The sequence below is a fragment of the Mercenaria mercenaria genome, unplaced genomic scaffold (genome assembly GCF_021730395.1).
Source record: "Mercenaria mercenaria strain notata unplaced genomic scaffold, MADL_Memer_1 contig_2093, whole genome shotgun sequence".
Classification (NCBI taxonomy): domain Eukaryota; kingdom Metazoa; phylum Mollusca; class Bivalvia; order Venerida; family Veneridae; genus Mercenaria; species Mercenaria mercenaria.
In genome coordinates, this window is record NW_026460129.1 from 17597 (window position 1) to 31325 (window position 13729).

At 36.3% G+C, this 13729-nt stretch overlaps 1 protein-coding gene across 1 annotated transcript; it reads right to left on the reverse strand.

Annotated features, from left to right (window-relative positions):
• Positions 1–6576: 6576 nt before the first annotated feature.
• Positions 6577–13223, reverse strand: LOC128552158 (uncharacterized). The gene is made up of 4 exons (XM_053533179.1): positions 11983–13223; positions 9717–9839; positions 9180–9390; positions 6577–8800 (listed from the first exon to the last, which is right to left on the reverse strand). The coding sequence occupies exons 1-4, from the start codon at positions 12712–12714 to the stop codon at positions 8580–8582; spliced, it is 1287 nt and encodes a 428-aa protein (XP_053389154.1). The 5' UTR covers positions 12715–13223; the 3' UTR covers positions 6577–8579.
• Positions 13224–13729: the final 506 nt, after the last annotated feature.

Here is a 13729-nt window from a genome sequence, read left to right on the forward strand (position 1 = left end):
AGTAATAGCAGTACCTAATCAGACAGCCGAGGAATGTGCATCCAGAATTTTAAACGACTTCATTTCCAGGTGGGGTACTCCTACTGCGATCCTGACTGACCAAGGTGCGTCTTTCGAAAGTCGACTCTTTAAAGACCTTTGTGCCATGTTGGAGGTGAAGAAGACTCGGACAAGTGCCAGACATCCTCAGTCGAATGGTCAAGCCGAAGCCATGAACAAAACTTTAATCAGGATGGTACGGGCATACCTGGTCGGAGAGCAAGATGAGTGGGACCAGAATCTTGGTTGCCTGGCTGGTGCCTACAGATCTACGCCAAATGAATCGACAAGACTAACCCCAAACTTACTGGCAATTGGAAGAGAGGTGCGCCTGCCAGCTGACCTTATTTTCGGTCATAAAGATGTGAATGCTGAAGAGACACCGTCATATGCCTATTACGTTGAAGACTTGAAGGACAATCTCCATAGGGCACATGAAGTGGCTCGAAGGTACCTTAAAAATAACGCTAAAAGAAGCAAACAACTGTATGATGCCAGACAAAGTTTTCATCGATATGAGGTGGGAGATGCAGTATGGTGCTTGAACGAGTCTAGGAAAGTTGGTGTGATGCCCAAACTGCAGAAAGCCTTTGAAGGCCCGTACCTAGTCAAGAAGAAGCAGTCCGACCTGTCATTTGTGATTCAGATGGATAGGCAGGGCCGTGAAAGATTATTTCACCACAACAAATTAAAGCCTTATAGAGGGGAAAATCTACCAAAGTGGATCATTTCATTGGCTAAAAAATTAAGAAGACAGAATTAGTGAAAACAAATGAATTCAGTGTGTCTATTATGTCAAAAGTGATCTTTAAAATATTTTCCCTGTGTGTGTAGAATATTGATGTACAGCGCATTCATCTGTGAAATACGTGCATTAAAGATATTTTATCATGAGTGAATATGTGTATGTCATTAAAATGTTTAATAAACATGTGAAATAAGATTTGTGTATTTTTTAAATTTAATTAGAGGAATGATTGTTGCTGTGAAACATTTTACCTTGATATGTTGGTTTAACCGTAATATGTTTAGCAAGCATATCGGAATTCTAGGAAGGCACAAGATACTCAAAATTTAACCTGTGAATAGTGAAAGTGTTTAAAGTTTCTTCCCGGAATAAAGTTATAAAATGAGATTATTAAATCACTGTGTTTGAAATTACGCTGCAGCTAGTGCTTAAAGAAAGGGTACCTAATGAAAGTTTATGCAGTCTGATTAGCATGCTAAAGCAGTGTTGTGTGAAAAAGCTTCAATGAGGAATTCATTCAGACACCTGTATCAATCAAAAGTGCATGTCTTAATTTAACATTAACAATTTAGCCCGTGCTTTGGCATTGAATTAAAGGCTGGCATACTTTTAAATATTTCAGGCTTCTGGTAGTAAGGGGAAAGCTGCCTATCGTGGGAGACAGTACCAATGCAGAAGATGTCTGAAGGTCGATAGGAGAGGCCGTACAGTAGCACACATTCTGAAGCATCACGTGCCATTTGATCAGGTGCCATATTCCTGCTCCCTTTGTAGCTTTCGGTGCTTAGACAAGGACACACTGGTCAACCACATTTCACAGTACAAGCGGCACAAGGAGGAAGTAGCGAAGGCCGGTGGCAAGGTGGACCATTCCAGGGTGCTGAATCGGTCAAGCAACCCCAAATATGTTGGAGACGAGGACATGATCCTGCTCACTCATGAGGACCACGGCAGGAAGTGCACCAGACAAGAGGATCCGCTGGATGACAGAGACAGCATTTTCGAGGAAGACGAGGACGACTTCGATGCCCTGTCCTTACCAGGTTGGGCCAAGGGCAGTCCCTTTGAAATGCCGTACCAGGCCCCTTCCCTGACAATGCCTGCGGCTCCGGTGAACAGTACCATTCAGTTCCCGGTATACAATGGACTCCAGCAGGTGCTGAATTCTGCTCCTCCTAGGACCACCTCCTTGATGACCATGCCAGCTGCTGCAGTGAGTAGTGCCCCAAGTTTCCAGTTGCCAGTATACGGTGGACCCCAGCAGGTGCTTACAACTCCTCCTAAGACCACCGCCACGTTCACCATGCCAGTTGCTACTGGGAGTAGCAACACTAGCAGTTATTTCCCAGTGTTTGGTGGGGCCCAACAGGTGCTGACCACGCCTCCGTTACCTGCCAGCGTTACTAGGAGTTCCTCTTGGACTGTGGTGACCACAGCAACAGTGACCACCGTTAACTCGACCTTGAACTCAAACATGCCAGAGCCTGAGCATCACTTTCCTGGAGTCACTCAAACCACTAGTCAGACTATGCCAACGACTTTGTGCCTCCAGGACTTATACCAGTCGAGCGAACCAAGTAACTCTACACTTGGTCAGTTCGGAGGGAGGCAGTAACAACAGTACCAGCAGGAAGGGTGAGCAGACTCCCTGATGGATGAGCCGGTGAGAGATAATTCGTCGTACGAGGACATTCTTCCTGCACTGATGCGAGTGGCTTCAGAAACAGACCCTTTAATGATAGAGATAGAGAGCAATCGTAAATCGGAGAAAAGAGGAAATGATGATGAAGAAAGTAGCAATAAGAAGGCAAGGGGGATGATCCAACCCCTTCTTACTGCCCACCTGTGGATCTGTCACCTATTGTGAACGCCATAGAGTCAGCAGCAAAGAGCATTGTTGATGCTATCGATAGAGGGAGTAGAGCTCTTAGATGCACTGATCAGACTCTGGTAAAGGCGGTGGCTAGCTTGGAACGCATTGAGAGGGTGCTGGAGAAGAGACGGAAACCGGAGAAGTCACCGAGCAGGGATGTCAGACGCGACCGTAACAGCAAGGAGGCCGATAAGGAGAACACTAAACCATCTGTGAAGAGTACAGTAACCAAAGTTAACTCTAACAGGAAATATTAAAACTGTACAAAATACGTTATTATTCGATCGCGACTGAATATCATTATTTACCAAACAATGATAATGATAAAACATTTTAAAATTTAAACTTAGACTTTTATTGAACTGAAACTAATCTCCATAAATAGTCGCCGCATATGCTAAGAAACACTTTTAGTGTGTTGTAACTGAAACTACATGGACCAGTGAAGACAATTTATTTATAAATAAACTTGACGATTGATAGCGGAAATGAATTTACGCGAGTTTAACTATAGAAACTGAATAACTTTAAGAAACTTAATCATCAGTACTGTATGTGCGCGCAATTCATACGAATGAAATAAACAGTTAAGACTATGTCACTGATTTGATAGTGAAAATTTATACTTAAATCATTGAAGCCGTTTGAATAGTTGACATTTGGAGGTGACTGTTAAAGCGTAGATGTCTTATAGGGCGTAGCCCAGACAGTTAGTTGTTTTAGTGCTGATCAGTTAAATGTTTAAGGAATTTATCTAAAGTCTTTGGACTCTAAACTGTTTAACAGTACTTTATATTTGTGCTTTTGTGAAAATCTTTAAACTCAGATACTTAATTCGCTAGTCTACATTGAGATTATTCAATTATTTATGTAAAGTAAGGCAATCGGAGTTTTGCCTTTAAAAGAGGGGGGTAATGTAATGCCCCGGATAATGAGAACTTACCACATACTTGTTCATCTCAGGTGCTAAATCTAGTCATTTTTCCTTGTTTTTCATCTTTAGCTGCAAGTAACGCAACACAGAATTGTACACATATGTGTTGATCTAGATAAAATGACCGATCAAACACATATTATACAGTCCTATGTCCGTTTTAATCTAGATTCTAATCCAAGTTTGTGAAGTTTGTTTACTTTCTGGACTGGATTCGTTTCTACATTTATCTGCATTTTACATCGTTTTTCCTGTATGTGAATCACTGTAGCAGCTGCACAATCACTCCATGTTATTTAAATGTTTGTTTAAGACAACTGTCATCCTTTTATTCAATCCTATTTTGTGTAAATCAGCTTTATTTTCCTGAGAATTCACTGTAATTGCCACATTTTTCTGACAGGAAGTGTATTGGTTACGCTGCATTGTGGGATTGTTTACTTCCGTTACTAAGCAGCAACATAATCGTTGTCATCTTTAAAGATGTATAAAGCTAATAAAAACCTCAGATTTAACCCCCTGGTACATAATTTTACTGTAAATCACTCTTTTATTGTATAAAGTATCCATTTTGAAGCATTTGACAGAATTCTCCATTAATTTAGGCTTGTGACCAATTATTTTTGGTCACTTGGTCACTGTGACCAAATATGTTTGGTCACTTGGTTACTGTGACCAATTGTTTTTGGTCACTGACCATTTTTATTTGGTAAATTTACCGTGTGACCAACTTTGACCAATTTTTCTTGGTCAATTTTCCTGCCTACTATAAAAGGGCCAGATTTGTGACCATCTGGGTCATTCCAGTTCTGAACAATAAGCTTAAGGGCAGTTTTTGCTAGTCCTGAGAATTTTACCAATCTTTATCTTAGATTCAAATACAATAGTCTCAGCATGAATTATATTGGTGTAAGCACATTTTAACATAAAGCTGAAGTAATTTTGATATACATTTAGAGGATTTGAAGGAACATTTATTTTTATATTACTTTTCAAGTGGTTTTAATGCAAAACAGCCTTATTGAAATGAACGTTACTGAGTACACGTGTACTCATCTTTTGAAGTTATGGAAAGCCTATACAGTCTTAATAATGAATATTTGTACTGATGTTTTACAAGTCCTCATTGCTGAATGGTGAATTATTTAGGCCTTTTGAGATATATTAAGTGATGAATAGAGTTTAATGCTCAAGCTAATACTGCATTTAATTAAGTTATGGAAAGCTAACACTGTCTTCTACATATATACTGTGTGACATTATAAACACTGCGTGGTATCTTGTGAATTGCTGAGTTCCTTTGAAATTTAATGTGATTCGTGTAACATTTTAGTCGTTGATACTTTGTGTTTGAATTATTTGTGTAACTTACAAGAAAATACACAAATTAAACTTCATAAACTGTTAGTACAGAGTTCCTAGTCTTTGACCTAATACATTCGAAGAAGCTTTCTCATGTCGATCGGCCAAGTCCTCCTGAAAGTATTTAGCTCCTAACCGAAGGCTACATCCAGACAGAATATCTACCCTAGTGCGTAACAATATAGCTTAACTTTATATCCGATCCATATCGTTTAAAGACTTCTTAAAGATTTTCACAGCACAAGCATTTATTTTTTTCCTCATCAAGACGATGTACAGAGTACATTAACCGGGTCGCTAGGTTCAAGGTCACATTTTAATGTCAAAGATAAAAATGTCCATTCCATATCTTCTAAACCACTGGAAGCAACTCTATAAAATTTACGTTAACATCGTACCCAGGTCAGTAGGTGTAAGGGTCAAGATTACACTTAGATGTGGAAAATCAAATACATTTTGTAGCTTAAATTTGAGTCCGCTCCATATCTTCTGAACCACTGAAAGGACTCTCTTAAAATCAGCACAAATTGTTAGCCTCATAAAGACGATATGCAGAGCGCATAACCAAGGTCACCAGGTCTCAGGGCAATGCAACACTTATTTTCCCTGTAGCAATAGGGCGTGTCTATATCCTAGTGATAGAACGTCCGCTTCACGTGCGGGAGGTCTTGGGTGCGATCAACGGCCGCGTCATACCAAAGAGTAATAGCAGCTGCCTTGCTGTGAGCTCAGCATTTAAAAGGGAAACTGTGTTCTCTTCTCCCATAACCTCATGACAATGGATTCCATCAGGAAGGTATCGAAAGTGATTAATATAAACTTGAGAACTTATTTCCTTATCGGCCTAAAATGAATTAGTATAAACTAATTCGGCGTCTAGGAGTATAACAGCTCTAGTTCTCTTGGTACTCGTCTGGTTTAACGCAACACATTATCTTATTATATGGATTGATGAATCTCGAATAGTGTTAATGAATATGAAAATGAAAATTAAACAAAATTTAGAAATTCATACTTTCGAAATTTAAACGAATTTCCTTTTGTTTTAGTTGCTAAAAATAATATAAAACATACATAAAATGCCGCTAAAATATTTGGCTGTCAAGGTAGCTATTTGAGTCTGTTCAACATTAGACCGAGAGATGTAACCATCTTTGGTAAATTCTTAAAAAAGTTTCAGAAGATAATGTGCGAGGCTTTTTAAGACCAGTGTATAGGTGTTGCTATTTTTTTTTTTTCTTTCGAAACTTTGGTATGCTATTAGTTCCGGGAAGCGAAAAAAAAATGTGCTAATTTTATATACACTTAATTTATCTAGAACCCAGCGAGTGCGTTCAAATAAGCAATAAGCTGTCAGGTAGGTATCAGTTGACGAATCGAGACTGGTTGTTGTATGCAGTACATGTACGAAGTCTAAATCAATGTGACCACGGGAACGTAAGATATTCTTATCTGGTGGTAACGTATTTTTCGGCGTTCTGCTGAACCTTTGATAGTTGAACATCCTGTATTTATGACTACTTGAAACTGATTCTGGGATTTTTAAGCGTAATTACGCAAGCATGATCCTGGCAGCAAAAAAAAACAAATGGTAAAATGTACAACACTTTTATTCTGATTACAGATTTTAATTTCAAAATTATTAATCATTACAATATTAACATATCTTGATGGTTAAACGTTGAATGTAATTATAAAAAAAAATCATTTAAGCAGTTTTAATTGCAAAACGCAAGTTTGTTCTTAAAAAAATACACATATAAAGTACCATGGCGAACGAAACATCATGCGCGGATCCAGGGGGGGGGGACAGGGGTCCGGACCCCTTCTGGAAAATCCTTAAAAAAGAAAGAAGACAAGAGGGGAAGAAAATGTTTTTCGAAAAAGGCAACATTAGGACTGCATTCAAAGTATATGCGGCTGCTGCTACATATCTAAAAGAAACTAAGAATTTTATTTTCAAGAAAACTTGATTTTATCATTTTCCCAAATTTAACAGGTTAGCCAATAAAACTGTGAAAATAAGGGGTATATAGAATTGCAGTGAAAAGGTGTTCTTAAATGCTCCTAAATTGCCCCAGAATGCAGAAAAGGAAACGCTAAATTTCAAAATTTTCCAAGGGGGAGGGGGTCGGACCCCCTCTGACAAAATTGGCTGGATCCGCGCATGAACATAGTCACAAAGGAAGTTTTAAGAATTAAAATAATCAGAGACCAATATTCTTCCTACACTAATCTGATAGCTGCAAATCACTTGACAAAGGGAATGAGACATTTCAACAGGAGATATTGGAGTAAATACATCACAGTGTAAGAATTTATTACTAATGATTGTACAGAAAATGTATCAAGACATCAAATATTCTTAATCGTTTTTATTTTATCCTTAAAATACAATACTATATGTATATACATGTATTTGATGCTGAAAAGGCTAAGCATCTAAGCATGCAAGCATGCAGTGCTTTTTTCTTCTTCTTTTTTTTTGATCAAAATATTGGGTAAAATTCGGCACCATACCCCGTAAATGTAGTATTTCCCCGCCCCGTATAGTTGACAAAAAGTCCCATCAAAATTAAAAAGGAGTACGCAGAAATGGGCCCCAACTTTTTTAAACTTCGAAAGTTTAAGACGTCATGTAAAATTCACTTTTGTCTAATAAATGTCTAATCCGATACAAAATGCTACATAAAAGCATAACAATATTGATGGTAACATCACACAAATTAATTCTTAATTACCTCAGGTATAGACATTTTTAGGACAATGTATAAAAGCACCAAAAAAAAAAGATATTCGTCTTCAAAATTCGTTCATTAACAACCCCTGCTTTTATTTCTGGTTATGGTAACAAAAAATAAAAATAACACATCTGATAGTCATCTTATATTGTTCATCAATGCGAATAAATTTTATTGCCGAAACTTTCTGATATATTTTTTGTCAATATCTTAAGACAATATTATTTTGAATGCTGTACTTGTAAAAAAATATCGGGTTTATTAGGAGATTTTCTGAAACAGTCCCAAACAATAACTTTTAGTTGTCCGTTATGAAAAAGCTATCTTTACGTATTTCTTTAACCTACCATCACCTATTTATTGTATATTGGAACTATTTTAAACTAGGTCCTTATACATTTTTATGATATAATAATAATAATATAGTTATTTTAAAAAACATACATTTTCAAAATGGATACTAATGTTTAAACATGACCTTACGAAACATTTAATGAAATAGATAACAGCATTGATAAAAGCAACAAGTGCGTTTGTGTATCTTAAGTATTTTGAAACAAGTCTATTGGTGGTCTTACATATACTTTTACGGCCTTTATATATGTCCTTATTAACCTTTACTAAACATGGACTCTGTCCTGAATACTAGCGTAGCCGTAAAAATGGGTTATATGATAATATATCAGTAACCCTGACAGTGTTTCATATCTAACTTATACCTAAAAAGCCCAGTGCAAGACCAAAGATTTCGCCATTAATTTTGTAGCATACGTATACATGCATTTTGCATACGTAACAGCCTTTAATAACAAAACATATCTACAATTTGAATATATCAACATGTTCTGGCGCAGATATACCATCGCTATATAGTATATCGCTTTAATCATTCATCGGCTTATAAGACTTTTTTCTCATTTGATAAAGCGCATCTTTGATTTCTGTTGCCACACTTTCGATGTTACCTTGTCGTTTTTGATGAAAGAAGTCAATACATTTTAATGCTGGAAACTGGTTTTCATACTCAATACAAAACGCAGAGGCATCTGTGTCTTCTATTTTATAGTGTATTAGAACCAAAATGATTCTTTTATAATACACCTCTGAAATAAATAAATAAAAGTGTAAATTTTCGTGTTTAATCTACAATTGAAGTTTTACACTTTATGAAAATATCCGAGTTAATTTCGAAAGTAAACGAAAAATTTCAGATTGCAGCAGGATCATGGTTTAAAACCAATTTATTTACCTATGTATCAATTTTTCATGAAAACCGTATAATGAATTGCCAGCAGAGGAATTTCAAATTTAGACAAAATCGGTGTATAGAAGTCTGGGTATTTAGACTGGCATTCAAATATATGCATTTGACAACATGATGCACATGTACTTATCCACACGCACTCACATGCCTAATTATGTCTATTTTATATTGTATACCCAAATAGCAATAAATCAAATGATTAGATAACTGATATGTACCCTTTATACCGGACATCGAGTTATTCATATCGGCGTACAAACGTGACTGAAGCGGGCATGTGACAATTATCGGCATTTCATCTTCTTCCAAAACTTGGGCGAACTGCTTTATATTGAACAACTGAATATCTTCACTGTGAAACTTTTTCTTTAAAGTTTCTATGAAAGTGATCTCCTTTTCCAACCCTTCTTTTGAATATATTCCGGCAGCCTACAAAAATAAACGGAGCAAGTATCAAATCATCTAACAAAGCTCATGAAATATTCCTCAGTCTATTCTTGGATACCATTACCAGACATTGTACAGTATCTCTACAAAAGAAACTGAATCTACCTCTTTTATTCAATGGAAATGACAGTCCATTTATCGATGTCGGCCAGAGGAACATTACAACAGCTCTTTTATAATAATGTTTAGCTCAGAAGCAGCCAAAAACAAAATTTGAATACACGTCTTAATGTGATGATCAAGCTATATACCATTCCTTCATTCGTATTTGATCTGGCTCGTAATAATAGATAAAGTGTTAAACATACAATTGTTTCCTGCAACATTCCGAGAAGTACGCGAACAGTTTGGGATCTTCGTAAAAAGACATGTTCAGCATCTCTGTACTCTAGAATAGATATCTCCAAGTTGTTTTCATTCAACACGTCCTGCTGCAAAGAAATTGTAATATTTTTCCGCTCACTTTGGATCATGTCATTATGAATAAATACTACAAATGTTAATCGTATTAATACTAGAACACCAGTACTTAGAGGATCCCGCTGTCAAAATTGCCGATTTCTTGAAAACATTTTAAATTTTGGACATACAAAAATGTATTATCTCAGACCTATTTGACCCCATAAAATATTGACCTTTCAGACCGCGTCTAGGCTTCACACACTAGAGTTATGATAAAATTTTCTTTATCAGTATGACTATACACATGAAGTACGATTTTCGACCCCACCTGACTTTTACTTCAAACGCAGATGGATGAATTCTAAGCATCTCACATTACAATAGTGTGTCTAATACTTGCACGTAGTTTAAAATCAAGTTAGCTATGATCTAGACAAGAAAGTGGAATAACTTGGACCCTTTTCACCCCTTGTAACTTTGACCTTGGAGCTAAACTGGGTGGATTTGTGTAATATCTAAACATAGTATAAACAAGTGAATGAATTCAGCCATACAATACAGAGTCCCCAATAGGAATCACTGCTAATTATTCCTACTACAGCAAAACCTGTATTGATTTAATTATATGCAAATGATGTATTAAAATAACATGCATGATATGAAATTTGTTATAATGTCAAATGTCATGGTCTGAATGTGCATGTATGGCAATATACAACTGTTAATTGCTTTCAATAATTAGTAATACATAATTAATGTATTATCAGCTGGAAAATAGAAAAGAAATGAAATACTTTATTATATAAGATGGAGTTAATTCTGATCAAGATGCGTTGACAAAAAACTTACTTATTTATATGACACACCGTTTTCTCATGGTGAATGTTTATATTTTTTATTATTTTTATGCGGGCATATTAAAAGTCAGGATGCACTAGAAATTTTATAGTAAAATATATTGTTCTTAAGTTTGTCGTTGGCAACGTTTAAGCTTTTGGTCAAGGTCTTGCTATTGTGAATATTTATACCAAGCAATATTGATATCCCTTCTGCATGACTATTATACAGCTGAGAGGACAGACTCTGTTACTATTGGGTATTTACATTTAAGCTATTAACCTGGGTCTTACAGTTTACACAACGTCTTATTAGTAAGGTTTTTTCGTTATGTGCCAAGCAATATTAATACCCCTTCATGGATAACAGAGCTACGGAACAAACAGAAACCACACTGTGTTAGAATTGATCTCAGAGTGTTATCTTGACATTTGAGCTATGGTTTTAGGTGCCATAGGTGTCAAACATGGAAACAGTTTTATGTTTTAAAACCCTTCTAATCTTCTATGACCTTGCTTGACCTTGAAGATAGAGCAAACAATTAATTGCATTGCACAACACAATCCTATCAAAAACTGAGACAGCGGAAACTACACAGGAAGTTCAGCACGACAAAAATGAAAATTTTGAAGGTTCCGTTTGACTGAGCCTGTTCATAGACGGTAGAAGAAGTGTATATACGTGTTAGAACGACAAAAAAAAATACAATTTAGTGACATCCGCACATGTGTAAATACGGCGGTGTACATGGACCCTTCAATGACACGCTAGAGTGCAATTCCATGAAAAACGGCACATGATCCCTAGTTGGAATAATGGGCATAATTAAAAGAACAAACTAGAATGGAAAGAGGAAACCGAGGTAATCACCAAAACTGTCAAAATACAAGATTTAAAACGAAGGCACCATACAAAAAGAGTGACTAAGATATACCGAAAAATTAAATAAAATAGAATTGAAGTTTGACTACAAATATATGGCCCGAACAAGAGTTTGCAATATTTTGTTACCATTTTTAGGATACGATGACGGGGTCCGCAAGTTTGTGATTACTTGTGTCACGTTTAAATAAATCAGAGTAGGAGTTACAATGTAATTGTCCGAACAAGGTTTCCGGACACGGACGGACAGGTAGACAGCCAGACCAACATGCGGACAGAGTGATACCTATAGGGTGTCTATCAAAAAGCGGATCCCTAATTATAACACGCCTTAGTCTATAACAGTAACATTCAGGAAATAGATAACTTTTTATGTTTGAAAGAGAAATATCGGCAAAACAGTATTGATTTTAATGAGTTAGGCATGTTTAGGTCAAAAGAAAAAAGTTTTACCTGTGCAAACTTTTGTTTTTCTTTCTGTATACTAGTGCTTTCGTCCGATTTATTCACTTTGCTTATCGTTACGGAGGAAATTACTATTGTTTTCCTGGAATCATGTATCTCATACGTCATGGCGGAAGAAACATTGCTAGAAGTTTCAATCAGTACATGCTGTTTAAGGTTGTTTGTTAATTCATTGGAAGCTCTTCTAACCTGGTTTTCAAACATATCTTGAAATTTATTGCAAAAGCATTCCCCCATACACTCACACTTTGTTTTACAGTGTAAGCACTCGAACGAAAAGCAGTCCATACATCTAAGCTCGTCCTCTTTCAATCTAGCTTCATACATTTTTAACATGCAATCTTTACATTGTTTTCCAGTATCAAAAATTACAGCTTTATGATCTGAGGTTAAGCTAATCATACTTCTCATTTTATCATAATCATGTCCGAACGTGGCCTTATCCGTAGTTTTTTTATTCTCTTCACCTTTTGGCTCATCAACATTATCTGTATGTTGATTATTCTGATGTTTACCTTCTAATGTCATATTTTCATCAAGGTTCTCATTTTTTTCGTTAACTTTAGTATTAAATGAATTCTTAGAATTTTCAGGACTTGGCTTTGCTTTTTTTTCTTTATTGCTACTCTTATCTGGATTAGTTTCGTACGTCTGCTTTGCTTTCGTTTCCTCTCCACCACCTCCACCGAAAAATTTTACCAATTTTTTTTTTGAAAACATTTTGTGCCTTTTTTCGTATTTCTATATATCCCTGTTCAAATGATTTTCTCTTGAATGATGCCTTTAACACATGTGCTTTCAGTCATTGTCATGCTTACTTTATGGGAAGTGCTGGCAAGACGTTTTTGTTTCGTGATTTCACACTGTCAGGATACACGCGCTTTGATCGATCATAAATTATGTACTCTAGTGTTGTTTCCGGTTACTGCCCCTTGGATAAGTTCTATTTATAAAAGTATCGGTCTCTTCGTGTGGTTTATGGGGGTTCTTCAGCAATGAATCCACTTAAAGTTTCATAGAATGTGATTCCTTCAAGCCGTTTATCTTTGTCATTGTCTTTGTCTTTTATACTCCCATCTTTTAAGACATTCTTCGTTTTCGGTCACATCCACTGTCCTATACGATGCTATTATATTTTGAAATAAATCCCTCAATTTGCATTTACGAAAACTAGCGCTATAATTTCAATGCATTGCATGAACTTTATCAAACGAACCTGAGCGCCTCCACTGATGAGTCCAAGCTATTGCTTTGATAAAAAACTGATTATCAGTCACACAGATATAATAAGTACATCTATCAGCAGTTAAATAAACATTACCAATGCATGGAAATCCATAGCTGTATTAAAGGTATTAATAGATATTAATAACATACTTACCCTAAAACTTCTTTACACAAAAGAAACTGTCCGTTTATAGAGTGAAATTGTTTAGTGAACACCGCCTATCACATGTTATATCAATGCTATGTATAAGTAAGCTGTTTGCGTAACCTGCTATACAGGATAACACAGTCCTCTAATCGCACCTTATAGATCTAAAATAGTCCTAAAATTGTTTTGTTTGATTTTATAATATTTCTACATATTTTTCCCATACCACCCGCCCGCTTAGCTCAGTAGGGACAGCGTTGGTCTACGCATAGCGGGGTCGCGAGGTCGATCCTAGGGCGGGGCGTATGTTCTCCGTAACTATTTGATAAATGACATTGTGTCTGAAATCATTAGTCCTCC

What these genes read in the sequence shown, in the direction of transcription:
- LOC128552158 (XM_053533179.1), bottom strand. Translation starts at nt 12,714, where the DNA reads ATGTTTTCAAAAAAAAAATTGGTAAAATTTTTCGGTGGAGGTGGTGGA. An exon ending in GAATGTTGCAGGAAACAATT is followed by an intron (nt 9,391 to 9,716) that starts GTATGTTTAACA and finishes TTATTTTTGTAG; the next exon opens with GCTGCCGGAATATATTCAAA. An exon ending in CTCGATGTCCGGTATAAAGG is followed by an intron (nt 8,801 to 9,179) that starts GTACATATCAGT and finishes TATTTATTTCAG; the next exon opens with AGGTGTATTATAAAAGAATC.